This window comes from Theobroma cacao, chromosome 8 (assembly GCF_000208745.1).
Source record: "Theobroma cacao cultivar B97-61/B2 chromosome 8, Criollo_cocoa_genome_V2, whole genome shotgun sequence".
Taxonomy (NCBI): Eukaryota; Viridiplantae; Streptophyta; class Magnoliopsida; order Malvales; family Malvaceae; genus Theobroma; species Theobroma cacao.
In genome coordinates this window covers 18,989,348-19,004,157 of record NC_030857.1, presented here as the reverse complement: position 1 = coordinate 19,004,157, position 14,810 = coordinate 18,989,348, and the positions used below count along the sequence as shown (strand labels likewise).

At 34.4% G+C, this 14,810-nt stretch overlaps 1 protein-coding gene across 1 annotated transcript; it reads right to left on the bottom strand.

Annotated features, from left to right (window-relative positions):
* Positions 2,746 to 14,562, bottom strand: LOC18593131. Its single transcript, XM_007020193.2, has 13 exons — positions 14,201 to 14,562; positions 13,282 to 13,908; positions 10,711 to 11,036; positions 10,478 to 10,570; positions 10,294 to 10,384; positions 8,399 to 8,492; positions 8,095 to 8,192; positions 7,801 to 7,870; positions 7,300 to 7,403; positions 4,242 to 4,358; positions 4,005 to 4,081; positions 3,672 to 3,716; positions 2,746 to 3,590 (listed from the first exon to the last, which is right to left on the bottom strand). The coding sequence occupies exons 2-13, from the start codon at positions 13,612 to 13,614 to the stop codon at positions 3,080 to 3,082; spliced, it is 1,959 nt and encodes a 652-aa protein (XP_007020255.1). The 5' UTR covers positions 13,615 to 13,908; positions 14,201 to 14,562; the 3' UTR covers positions 2,746 to 3,079.

Genomic DNA, 14,810 nt, shown 5'->3' with positions numbered 1-14,810 from the left:
GCAAAATCAAAGAAATTTTACCTTTGCTTGATCAAATCCTTGAATTCCAACACTTTCTCTTTGATTTTTCCCACCTAGGGTTTGTTCTTCCTTGGTTTCTCTTCTCTTCTGGTTTGGCTGATCACTATGGGAGAAATGGGCTGATTTTTTGCCTTTTTATAAAGAAATAATAAAATAATAAAAACATGACACATGGCATTTCCTTATTGGTTCAAATTTTAAATATTTGACTTTTAATTCTTTAATTCCCCACCACACATTTCTCATGTTTATCCATTTCCATGATGAATAAAATCCCTTGGTCTGGACAAATGTCGAGGTGAAAATTTACCGATTTGCCCCCGGGATGACAAAATTACCATTTCACCCCTATACTCCAAATTATACCGAAATTAAAATTTTTCACTTCTAAACTTCAAATCATACTCCAATAAGTCAAATGGGGCAAAAAAAAATCTTTTCTAAAAATTCTCATTTTGTCCCCAAGTGGCCAATGATCATTTTGCCCTTGGATAGTAAAAATTCCGGTTTGACTCCAAATTGATCCTCGAACTCCGAATTACCATTTTGAGTCATCCCTGAGCTATGAAACTCTTAATTTCACCTTAAAATTCTTATTTGAACTAGTTCGAGGTTTAATCGACTTAATGTTACCATTAGGAGCAATATCGTCTTTTAACGATTTCTCAAACTTCCTAAATATGTAACCATTCTATTGAGCATGTAAATGACGTTGTAATTATTTTATAGAATAGGGTTTGACAGATAACCCTCTTGGTAGCAACCAGTGTCACGAATACATGATCCGTTCATATTTCATTGGTAGGTGTCTAGTAGCCTCTTGATGCTTAGTGAATTGAGTCATTTTTCGTTGATGAGTCAGTCTTTTATTTTGTTTATAAATAATTGTTTGCACTGGAATGTTAAACCATTGTGTGGCAAGTTACTTTTATGATAATATGTGAATATTATGAATGTTGATCCATGGAATGGCAAATTATTTCATGGGATTATGTGAATATTGTGAAAGATGGCCTATGAGCCTATATGAGCATCTAAGGTGCCTTTACAGATTCTATGTTAAATGTACTGGGTATATATTTTATGAATGAAATATGTAATCCTTTCATATTTAGAAACTCATAATCGTGTACTTACGCCAATGCATGGATGCTTATATTTACATTTATCTATACTTATATGTGATGATGATTGATTAAGGTTAAGAGACTTGCTTGGGCCTAACGAGCCATACCTGTTTGGGTCTATACGCCGATCATAATCCCTCCAAGAAACAGGATGTGACAAATAAGCAAATATCAGCCTCACCTCGCAATAATCCTCTACGAATCAACACATCTTTAACAGCCACTTTCCCTTGAAGTAACTACCAGCAGAATATTTTAACTTCGTGGGGTGCTAAACCACTCCAAACCTGCTTCCAAAAGTCTGCATGAAAGTTATTGTGATTTAAAACATTCTTACAAAATGACTTGGAAGTATACTCTCCACTAGTTCCCCCTCTCCAAATAAGTTTATCTGCAAAACCCCTACCTACACACTATTTTTTTAGTATCTCCCAAAATACCTCCCATTGTTCTCTCTCCCATCCTCAAACCTCTCTTCCTAACTCCATTCTCCAACATCTGTCCGTACCTTGCCATTCACCAAAATCGGCAACAACTTCTTTCGTTTTTACTGTCAAAACATAAATCTTAGGGAAGTCTTCTTTCAGTATTGCCCCTTTTATCCACTCATCCTCCGAAAATTCAATTCTTCAACCATCTCCTAAAGAAAACCTTATCCCATCAATAGTTTGTTGGTTGAAATCTCCCTCCATCTAAGTGGCTTTGTAATACCCTTCCAAATAGCCGAGGTTGCCCTACTACTATGTGTTTTGGTATCATTTTTAGCTCATTTTTCCCCACTTTCTTGGCTATTAGTCTTCTTCACTTGTTATCCAGTTTATTTGCATATCGTCAAATCCACTTATTCAATAGAGTCCTATTTTTCAATCCCAAATCAACAATATCCAACCCTCCCTACTCTTTGTAATTGCAAACAGTCATCCAGCTCACATTATGTAATTTTCTCCCAAAATTTACACCCCCCCCCCCCTCCAAAGGAATCTTCTTTTAAGTCTTTTTAATGTATTTTTGACAGTCACCAGGATTTGATACAAAGACATGTAAAATAATGGAAGGTTAGAGAGAACTGATTTTAACATAATGACTCTCCCTCTCATGGAGAGATTCCTTGTTTTCCACATTGCCAACTTGGATTAAAACTTTTGGACTATCGGCAGCCACATCCTGGTTGAATTTGCCACAGCACCAAGTGGTAAATGGGGTCAATATACTCTCCCAAAAAAGCTAACCTGATAAGGTATACAACGCTCATAAATATTTCGAAATCTCCCTATCTATCCGACGTGAGATTGAAACACTCCAGTTTACTTCCTCTTAAGAACTAGACATACCCTATCTACTTCCCTCTAGAAGTGCTTAATGTGGATCAAATTAAGAACGAATTTGCTCTGATATCAACTTGTCAGAGGATTATTACCCTCTCTCCAAAAACATAATCGACTAAAATGCGCAACACCCAAGCTTATAAGTGTTTTATGATCCCCTCTTGCCCCATGCAAAATGGAAGCACCCCAATCTACTTCCACTGAAGAATTGGGCATCAATGCCTGAGTTGACCAGAAAACCAGAATACCAAGTACGCCAAAGAAGTGGGGTATGGAGAAACAAAAAGGAGCAGAAATTTTTAATTATTATGAAATGATAAAATGTTCTGTACATATAGAACTAAAGAGAAAACTATAGCCTTGAACTCAGTTTTAATCCTAAAAACAGTTAAAATTCCCCTGGAACAATACATTTATCACCCCCTAGACTTTTCACATACAAAAAAATAACAGCTTGTATCACTCAGCATCTGCTTACCAACTCACTAAAAATTTAGCCAAGCAACTGCAAACCAATTCAGCACCCTACACGGAAAAATGCAGCAGATGGGACTCTTTACACAAGCAAAAGGCCTCTTTGCCTAGGAATCTCAATTTAACATATAATTACAAACTTCTAAGGGTGTCCACTCGATCAATGACATCCAATGCCTTAATCCGGTCGATATCAAAGTCGATGAAAGGAACTGAAGATGGCCTCCGAATGGGGAAGGGATCTTTCTTAGTTTCACTTGTTGGAGAGTGGCTACTGCTTTTACTCAACCTATGGTGCTTGCTTAATCTAGTTTTTGCGGTGTCAAACTCCTGGCTCTTACTTATTCCAGGTGTTTTTTTCCTCTTACTCACATCCCGAAGCATCTCTTGATCTTCAACTGTCAACATTGGCGATGGGGGCTTCTGCGTGGATAGTTGAATTGTCTTCTGGTTAACGGACCTAACTGGAGACTTAACAGGAGATCTGATTCCACCATTGCAAGCCCTCGCTTGGGTAACAAGATGGTGAAGCCACACTACCAGATCAAGAATATAAACTTCAGTTTTCTCCTTGTCCGCATGGTGTAGTGTTTCGATCCTGAGCATGTCAGTCTGGCCAGCAGGTTTACGATTTACTTCAGACCTGAAAAGTTCGATCACAAAAGCTGAGTAACAAAAAGCATTAACATCATAGAAAGAAAAAGCACCCAAATTCAGAACTTACCCAGTGTTCGCCCATTCTCCAACCCAACCAAACCCATGATGAGCTCTAGTTGGAACAAATTGGTAAAACAAAACAAGGATGAGTAATTGGAAAATAAACTTAGAAGAAGAACAAAAACTAGTGGGCAATGAAAGTCAGATGACAACAAGGGAAATGAAGGCTCCCATTGTGCAGTAAAAAATTCAGCATTCACAATCCAACACTGTTCATAAGGCATGTCAATCATTTTGCATAAAAAATTACTTCCAAGGATGGAATCCAGACCATGCCTCATGAATGGAAACAACAAAAAGTCAGTCAAAAAATAAGGTACTGTAAGAGATAGCCATTTACTTGGTTGTGTTAGTGGCAATGGGAACAAGCCACTGCAATGTTTTCTCCATTTCAGCTTTGATCTGTGGGACAGTTAGCTGCAAGAAATTTTGAGAATATGTCAGTAAGTGTATATTACAAGTAAACATTTCCAATAATAAGCTTGGGCTAACGGCATCTTCAAAATCTCAACAGAATTAGAAAAAGGAGCAAGTAGGTAAGTAATAATTCAAGCATCAAGATTATAAAAAATAGCACCTCTTCTTTTATCTGAAAGGACTGCAGTCTGGATCGCAGAGCAGACTTTATAGTAGGTGGCAGCCCTTGGTATAACGAATCCCTTGTATTAGGGGGCACAGAACTTGATCGAGACACCTGAGTATATTGAGATATGAACTTAGAAAATCCCACAGATGGTACTGAAAGAAGCACATGTATACCCCCAATATTTTGAACATTCTTATGCTTTCAGAGGAAGAAACAGATAGGGATGAGGTTAATATTCATATTACCATTTATATGGCTACTTCTACATTATCTAGGTGGAGAAGAAGAATCTGCATTTATCACAAACACTCCTAGCGGACCTATGATTATCAGCATACTCATGAGCATTTACCAAATACTTATAGTCCTATATTTTCTTGAATATCCAAAACAGGTACTTTACAGGGTACAACAAGAAAATCCACATGAAACTGATTTTAGAAGAAACAAGTAATAGGAGCTATAGAAACCCAGACCCAGACCGAGCTACACATTATCCCCTTAATAGTGGTATCATGATCTTTCCCAGCCATTCTAACAAAAGTTTAACATTAATTATTCCCTAGCACACTCATTATTATTAAAATTTTCCTCATTAAATAGCAAGTTTCAAATGCAATAGAGAGAACAACTTCACAAAACAGAAATAGAACAACTGAGCATTTATTCTATAGCATGTTACATTATTGTTCTGCGCACAGATTGTGTCACACAAAATATTAGTTGGTCCACATTCATCATATGCCATATAAATTATCAGACTAGGAAGACAAAAACAGCCAACCTCCACATATAAATAGGCCAGTAAGGTTAAAATCACAACAAACTCTCCATTCCATATAATAGTCAAAACAAACAAAATTCTCCAACTTCTTTAGGTTTCAAGTTGACTCCTGCTAGACATCAATATTAATTTAGGGACCATGAAGCATAAGGTACTAGATGAGAAATGTAGGTCTGTTCACTTGAAAGCTAGACTGCTGCCAAATAATTAGGCCATTCAAAGATAACTTAAGTGGAAAGATGTCCAAATACACGCAGAACCTGAATATGGTAAAACCTGTATAATTAGCAAAGCTTATGGTAGCAACAGCACTACTTTCCACAGTAGCTGCCTACAATATAGACTTCAGAAATTCCAGATCGAAAGCCTCTTTCAACAGGTTTAAAATCATCAAAAGACATCAACGATATATGGTAGTCATTTCTGGAAGTAAACCACCGATTACATATCTTCTTAAATGTCTTGTATTTTTACATGTGAAATATTGTATAAGAGGAAAGTAGTTTTAGTTGTTATACGCACAGCAGTGATGACGGGAAACTGTTAATTATCTCTTATTTTCATTGCAATAGTTGCAGGAAATGTAGTCCATAATTTTCTTTGGTGTTAGTTAGGTTGTGTTAAAGCATGAACCTAAAACAAATTGGTAAGGGTAGAACTAGCCAACTTTTATTGAGACGCCAAACACAAAGAGGAATAAAGGTTAAAAATTTTTAAAACTAATATGTTGAACTTAATTATTAACAATCAAAAGATTCATAATGGACAACAATTCTATATAAAATGTACATAAAAAAACAGAAAAAGATTTAAAATAATTATCTAAAAAAGTTTTGTTCGACGATGACAATGTCTTTCTCAATATAAACAACTAAATTATGTAGGAAACTCATTATCTTGTTTGTTCCGGAATCTTGTCTTTCTCAATATAAATGACAAAAAAATTAATGCAATCAACATCCTATATTCTTATTTTATTCTATTTAAACTTAAAATACTAACTATTAAACTATAATGCATAAAATATAAATAGTTAAATATTATATATAAAATTAATAATTTCTTTTTATATAATCAGAATTGTTTAAAGATTACATAGTCAAGATAATTTCCTTTCAATTAAATATAAAATGTAAAGCACATTAAAAAGATATACTCAAAATAATTTCTTCTTATATAACTAGGATTGATAAAAAATAATATATTGGTTAAATTTTAAACAACAACTAATAATGCAACGCTAGAATTTATATTTGAGAGTTACATAATAATTTTTTAATTTTTAAAGACTAAAATCATTGAAAATAAATTCACATAACAGAAAAAAAGAAGATAGAATCTACATTAAAAAAAATATATGGTTGATGGTTCATGAAAATTTGGAAAAGAAAATTTATAGAAACTTAAAACATATGAACAAATAAAATAGAATTAAAAATAAAAAAATAAAAATAATAATAATATAGATAAAAAAATTAAAAAAAAAACTTTACTCTTTTGTAATTTCACAATGAAAGGACAAAAAGGGAGAGAAATAGAAAAGAGAGAAAAAGTGGTGAGAAATTTAAAGAGTTAGAGAAAAATTTAAGAGTTTGAGTAAAATTGAATAGAGTTTGTAAAGTTATTTTATTATTTTTTATTTATATTAATTATTCAATAAAATATTATTTTTAAGGAGTCACTCAAAAAGATATATATAATATATAAAAAATTTTAAAAATTTTGGCCCCATAATGAAGGGACACTCTGCCCCTGCAACTTGGCTATATGCACAATCTGAATGTAAGGCCCTCGATAAGCTCTAAACCAATGTAGGATAAGACTACTAAAACACTTACAAAGCTTTTATCAAGTTCGGTGAATGAATTGATTATATCTGCAGGTGACTCTTCTCCAGTTCCTCCAAAGCATTATATCCATTTGGGGTTATTTCCTTAATTTTATTCATTCCATGAATCACAATACTATTATTTTTCTTCTTTTTTTTTTTTGAAAATTTCTTCTAAATTTCCAGTCACCCCTCAATTATGATAAGTTTAAAAGGATAACAGAAAAAGTATGAATGCTTGTGGTGTATTATCAAGATTGTACAATAAAATACCCACCATCCTTAATCTCTAAGATGATCTATCCACTCAAATGGACCACCAAGAGATGAATTCTGTCATCTGTTCTAATTGTCTTCCAGAAATATACCACCACAAAGAAAAGCAGATAAAGAAAAGAGGTTAAAAGATCCAATTTGGCAGAAAATCATAAACTTACAAGAGTATCAATTTGAGTAATGATATTTGCATAATGCAACGCAAGACCGGCAGACCCCAACTTTTTATGACCGCTGACAGAACTTTTAACAGGTTTATCACCATCTGCAAGGTCACAGGCAAAAACCAACACCATTCGATAAATTGAACAAATAGCTAATACTGTGTTTCTAAGCGGATTATAGGTTTAAGCACGACAGAACATGTGCATGAGGCATAAAGTTATGTATGTCATCTTAATAGATGAAATCAACAAAAGAAGATAGCTTTTGCAAATAACCTAATGCAAGGATCTAAATTTTAATGGTGATTAAGTTTGAGCATTTTTTTATCCATTCTCAATATATGAGGAAATTAGGAGTTCCAATTAAGCATGAAAAATTATACTTGATTCAAATTTCAACAATTTGCACAAGTCACATTTTTTGCTCAATTGGATAAACAAGTGCACCTAAATATTTCACCAATTCCATTTCCAAATATTTGAGTTCAATAATTTTACCAGCACTGCCAAAGGCTTCATGAATCTCCAAGTGCAAGAAATGAACAATGTCTACAAGCTTCTCCATGACCTATGAGTACAAGATATCAAACTTAACTTTCAAAACAAATATATATATAAACTTCAAAAATAAGTAGCAAAAGACACTGGTAACATTGTGTGCAAAAGCTTGCATAAGTTTAGACTCAAAGTCTACCTTCAAAAGAAAAAAGGATGAACAACAATAAAATTTATCTAGGAGTTCGTCTTAAAACACTCTAAAAAGAAAATGCATATAGCTTTACTAACCCATACCTCTTCCAAAATTTTAGACCAAAGAGATTTTTTCTTCAGACTTCTCACATGCTTCTTTTGACTCTTTAACTCTGCTCTCAATATTGCAAGGCTGTCTCCTACACACCAAAATTAAAACAATAATATCAAAGGAACTTACATGAAATTAGCTATATTCCATAACATTACCAAGGTGCAGTTTTTAGGGTTCCATACACTTCACCGTTTTAATCTAGAAATATAAATTAGAAACACCTTGCTAATCTAGAAGTAAACTATGCCACAAAAAATAGCAATTCTAATAGAAATCCAAACAACAGGTTACCTCTTTGAGCAGCATTTGAGTTATCCTCTTCCTGAAGCTTACGTCGATAATCTTGTTCAAATCTGTCCAAGGCATGCAACTCATGATACAATTCCTGCAAAGAAAACAGTTCTCTCCTTAAATGATTAGAGATGACATGTTGGTTTTAAATACAGAATCGACAAATTGTGCCGTTGTTCATATGCCTTCTTTTATAAGATATGCATCAGGACATGAAAGTCAAAAAGTAAGAAAATTTTCTGCAATCTCAGCTAATCTAAAAGGTGTACTCTCAGCCATTAGCATCTGTAGCCGCTTTTTACTTCCTTAGAGAAAAATCACTATTAAACTATCAATGTCCAAACAAGCCTACAGGGGACTTTCTCTCGCAGAAAACACCCATATGCAGTTGCACTTACAGTTTTCAACTTTCACAGTTCGCCAAATCACTCCTCACTAGACCATCAATGAGTCAGTTTTTCAACTTAACGGCACAGGAAGGCTAGAGTTCCATGTCATACCTACTTGATTGATACATTAAAAGAGAAGATAAAATGCAACAGACAATTAAGAGGACAAATCCGGATTTCTTTCAGACTTTAAAGAAATCAAAAGAAAGTGGTGATATGCCATTGTCAAAGTAATTTTAAAGAGGCAAAACTGCTATAAGAGAAAGAACTGCCTTAAAATGCAAAGATAAAGAAGCACTTGGTCCTTATAAGTTCCAAGGTCAAACATGCAGCAAATTCATTCCCCTATACAAGCATGAAAATCAAGCCTTATTGGACATAGATTGAAACCATCATAGATTACACTTTACAGTTAGTCATCTACACCAAGGTTTTGTGGTCAAAATTCCTCAAAACTACTATAAATTATCCAATATAGGCAATAAGAAGAAAAGCAGTAAAGTACAGAATATCAAAAGTGGACGCAAAATGGGGGAGCAAAATCAAGAATTTATGATTATGAGGAGATGTAGAGGGACCACTCTTAAGCCAATGGAAATTAGTAAGTGTCATTGGAAAATTTCTCTTATAAAGATATGCAACAAAGACATGAATCAAGAAAAAATTAGAATAGGTAGCAAGTTTTCCAATATGGATGCCTCGGACAAGAATAAAATTAAAAGCACATAAGGATTCTCCCACAACTTATTCTAGCACCTCATCAGTAATAAATCAGCTGCCAGCCATATTTAGGAAGACTTTTCATAAAGCCACTATTCAAAATGTGATGGGCATCAGCCAAATGTAAATAATTTTCCAAATAATGAGGAACTTTACAGCTTGATGTTGAAAATATCTATTGGTCGGAAATAGTAAGAAAAACATAAAATTGTTTATTACTTTATTGATAAGTGAGAGGAGCAGGGGGAAGAAGTACTAGGAGCCACTAATTGGCTAAATATCTATAAACATCAAAGTATAACACACAGCATCTGATAACATCATTTCATTTCTACACTTCTAGTCATTTGTCTAGTAAGGTCAAGGTATTTAGTTTTGATACATCATTATCAACAAAGATCTTACTCTACATGATGCATACACATGGTCCAATGGAATAGAACAAAATGGCACCAACATAACTTCACAAATTTCAAATAGACAATTTCAGAAGAAAAAAATTCTGAACTGTACCCTATTAATTATAGCAAGCCTTGCAATTATGATATTAACCCACCAGCACATATTCAGAAGAAAAAAAAACGAAATTAAACCCAAGGTCAATCAATCTGCCACATGGTACATAGTTCATTCAATGTCTCCAAAACAAGGGGTGGAAAAATTCTTTTCTCCACAACTTAGTACAAGATCTAAGAAATAGGATTCATATTGGTTTAAACAAAATAATCTTAGACTGCAACTTTTGAGAGCAGCTTTCTCGCTATGACAGTTAGGCCTGATACTTACAGCTGTATACTGAACAAAAGTCATCAACTGTTGCATTATTGCCTCTGCTTCTTCCTTCAACTGTTTTTCAGGTGTCAGTTCTGAACCCAACCTAAAATTTATAAAAGATAGTGCAGGAGAGAATATTAGAATCTTACTCTAATTTCATAAAGAACAATTAAAGTGTAAGAGGCGGTTAAATTACTTCTCAAAATAACGATCTAAATTGTGCCACTGAGGATCTTTACAACGATTGCCAAAACGTACCACCTCTCCAGAAAAAACTTTTAACTCTTCCCTGTTGAAGTTGGATAACAAAAGTAAAAATTAACACTCTCTCATATTCTTTGAGAATGTAACCACCATTTTAGCATATTAACAAATTGTATAACAACAGAATCATTTTCAAAGCAATATGGCATTTTCTTCATTGTTCACCTCTTATCAGCAGCTGCAATTCTCAGGAGTTCATCCATATCTCTTGAGATTAAATTTTGCACTCCTTCTGACAGAAGGACCACCTCTTTTAAATGTCTAATGTTCTCCATTGATAGCGATTGCATCAGATTGGCACCTTTAACAATTGTATTTGCAACCTCAAAAGCTAGAATTGATATTTTATTCCCTTTTGTTGTTACCCCTGAGGTAAACCCACTGCTGAGATTCAAATTCGTCATGCTACTACCAAGGGTGTCCAAAACTTCCACAGCCTTTCCAAGCCCAGCAGTACCAGCTCTGCCTAAAAGAGAGCTGACCTCAGAAACCTGCAAAAATAAAGCAACCAATTGATCTATTGAATAATTGTAAAGCATGTTCAGTGGACGAAGTTTGTTGCAACCTAACAAAAAAAATCAATAATAGTAGAACCAGAAGCATCCTTCTCTGCGCTAATCTCGGTAGGGAGCTCTCAACGACTAATTAAAATGCTAGAATCCACAACATTACAAAATTAGCACAATAATCAACCTCACTTCTCTCCCTGCGGAAATGAATTACAGAAAAAGCAGCAAATTTGTTCATATAAGACAAAATATTTCTCATGGTTCAGGGACAACCTTCTATGTTTCTGATAGTTTCTTCCACATTGCCTATCCATTCCCAACAAACAATAAAATTCTCAATCTCAATTCTAGCAAATAAAAACAGCTTAGACACATCTATCATTAAGCATAAAAGAATCCATCCATTCTACACATATTTAAGAAATATAATGGAAGTTATCACATGACCATGGTCATACTCTGGGGTGTTGAATGGTATAGAAAAAGATTTTCTTAGTTATACATTTTAACAGTTCTAGTGGATACTTCAGAATATATATAAATTCATTTTAATTTTGTTCTCCAAATACATTAAAACCAATCATAGAGCTAAGATTTGTAAAATGGCAACCCTAATAATGGTGAGTTGCTTTTCAAAAGGAAAAAATTATGGTGAGAGCCTATATACAAGAGAGATATCTAAATAGCCCCTCAAGGCATTTGTCAACAAGGCTTGACTTTTATTATGAAACACAAAAATTTTCATGGTGTTACACCCTATGGCCATCTGTTTCAGTATTTTAAGGTAATGTAGCTCCATTAAAATGCAACATTTAGCAAACAGATCTCAATATACAATCCACGGTCAAGGAGAGAAGCATAAGTTAAAGCCGGTATGACTGAAACATGATGAGTTTCACCACATCAAACAGTCAAGGATAATTTCATCAAGGAAACCATGAAGTGATTATAAATCAAATGTAACCCCAAAAAAGAAAAGTTATCATATGGTCTTGATATGGTAGGTTTAATTATAGAGTGAGTCTATGTATGTAGGTATAAACAATTTAGCTTCTTTGAGAAACATCAGGCATCAATATGGCAACCATAACAAAAACAACAGATGCTAATGAATAAGAAGAAAAAACATAATAGCATTAAAATTTGCAGCATGTCCTGAGTTGCAACCTAAGCTTAGATTGTTTCAATAACATCATCATAAAGCCACCTGAAATTACTTCAATATCAACCACCACCACCCACCCCCCCCCCCCCCCCCTCCTTAAGTTTGGCTAAAGCGGTTTTAAAGTTCTTGGATGCTCTTATCGTCAGAACATAAAGCCCTACATCAGGAGTTGAATCAAAGTAATGAGAAACTTCTACATTTTATGCAGTAAAAAATCATTCCTGGAACCAACATTAATTCCTACATTGTTATTCCAGCAGCAAAAGACATTTTTTCCCAGCTCAAATCATATACTATTATTCCCATTCATACATTGTTATTCCAGACCAAAAGACAAATGTTTCCAGCTAAGTCATGTATTATTATTCCCATTTAAAACATGAATTTACAAAGAAGATGGTGAAGATAAAAAAACTCACACCTGCACGCCAATCCAACCACCACATCAGATTTTGCAAACTACATAATAATCAAGGCAATATCTTACAATAGAATTTCTCTAGTCTAGACTCAACTTTAAATCTCTGATGCTCAAGTTTGGACTCCAACTAATCCATTATATTTTCCACACATATGCATCATAATTCCACATGGCAACGATGGATACTTGTGCCACTTCGACAAAACCACAAAGAGTTGTGTCAGTCATGAATCCCCCTGAGTAATTTTATTTAAGTTTCTATAAGTACGTCGAAGACTAAGTTTTGTAGCCAAAAGAAAGACTGTTTCCATTTCATATACTATATGAAAGCTGTGCAAATATTGTGTTTGTTGGCGATCACAGTATTTAACTGTCAGCTACTTATAAACATAAATCTTTACATCCCTTTGCAATCTCCCAACACCTTCTGCATCAGTTTCCCTCCAAGCAAATAATCTGTAACTGTAAATGGTACTGCAGACAAGAACAACCACACCCTAATCCAGCATCTCTAAACCCTCTCATGCATTATAAAACCAACTTAAGAGAAAATTCTACTGCAAATAGAACATAAGCACCTGGACAAAACAGAAAATTGGGACAAAATTTTGAAAAAGAAACACAGTAGAATTTGAACTTACCTTTGCAACAGCAGCCTGCTTAGACTTGGCTGATCTACATTTATTTGACAGTGCCCTTGTCAAACGAGGAATTCCATCATTAATATCATCTGGGGTCGTATCATATGGAACTGTGCTAATCTCTGGAAAGGAAAAGGGTTCTCTTGACTCCTTGTCTGCATTATCTGCATTATCCTCAGCGGGAGGGGGAGTTGAATTGGTGTTTATCTTCGCGGGTAGTTCACGGGTCTGAAAAACCAATCCAGACCTTCGACCAAAATGGCCATTAACATGTGGAAAGCCTCCACCGGGAGCATTATCTACAGTGGATCTCCTCGAGCAAAGCCCACCCATTTGTGTCAATCACCGCGAATTTTATACTTCAGTGTTGATTGAAATTTGCCATAAAAAAGCCAAGAAGCTCTAATATGTACAAGAACAGAGACTGTTTCCTTCTTTAATCAAAACAATCTCAAAAGCTAATTAAAAGCTCCTAACTTCTCACAAGACTGAGGGGGTCCCTAGCTAATTTTTCGAATCATACGAGTCTAAACCTAGAGATATAAACCCAAGTCCCAGCAAAGCATTCGCAGTACCAAATTTGATTCATATTGAAGCTCCAATCCATTAACACCAAGCTTCACCAAACTGTAAAACAGCAAGAAAACAAGCAAGCCCATGAATCCAAATTCCAAATGAAGCAGCAAGAAATGAACAAAAACCCAGCTCAGAGCATCTCCAGAAGTAGGCAAAAGGACAAATCAGGAACAAAACAAGCAAAAGAATTTGACTATGCTGACTAAAATAAAGAAAACCCAGATAGCAGGCAAATACCCAATTAGCAAAAGAAAAAAAAATAAAAATTTTGAGATCAAAACACTGCCCAATATAATAAAAAAAAGTAATTTAAAATCTAAAAAAAATGAAAAGATAAGCTTACCAGTTGGAGAGATAGAGAAAAGGGTTGGATCTGAGAAGAGAGCAAGATTATAAAAGATGCAGGGTTCTGTTGTTTTCTAACAAAGACCAACTTTACAGAGAGGAGAGAAAGAAAAGAAAAGGACTTATTTTTTAAAAAAAAATGATGGTGACGTTAAGAAGAAGAGATCAGGAACAACAGCAAAAACAGGAGAAAAAAAGAAAGTTTTTTTTTTATAATTTTTTGTGAGAAAGTTACAGAGAGAAAGAGGAAGAGAGAAGACTTCTCTTCCTAGGGCGGGGCGGGGGTGTGGTGTCAGTCAGGGCAGCTTGACAGCTTCTCTCTTCTGTGTCACTGCCAAACAAACAAAACCCACAAAGAAAACACACTCCACTCCTTACTCTTTATATTTACATAGAAAGAAAAAAAGAGAAATAAAAGAGTAGAGGAAATGGTCAAACACCGTACTTGTTCTCTTTCTACTCTTTTACTAGGACTCTTACAGTATTACTTTAAGAACCATGATTTTTTTTCTTTTCCTTCTTCAAGACTTTCTCGCTTCTGTATTCTGATTCAGTACTATTCTTATAAATATATATATATATATATATATAGCCACCCTTCTTAATCT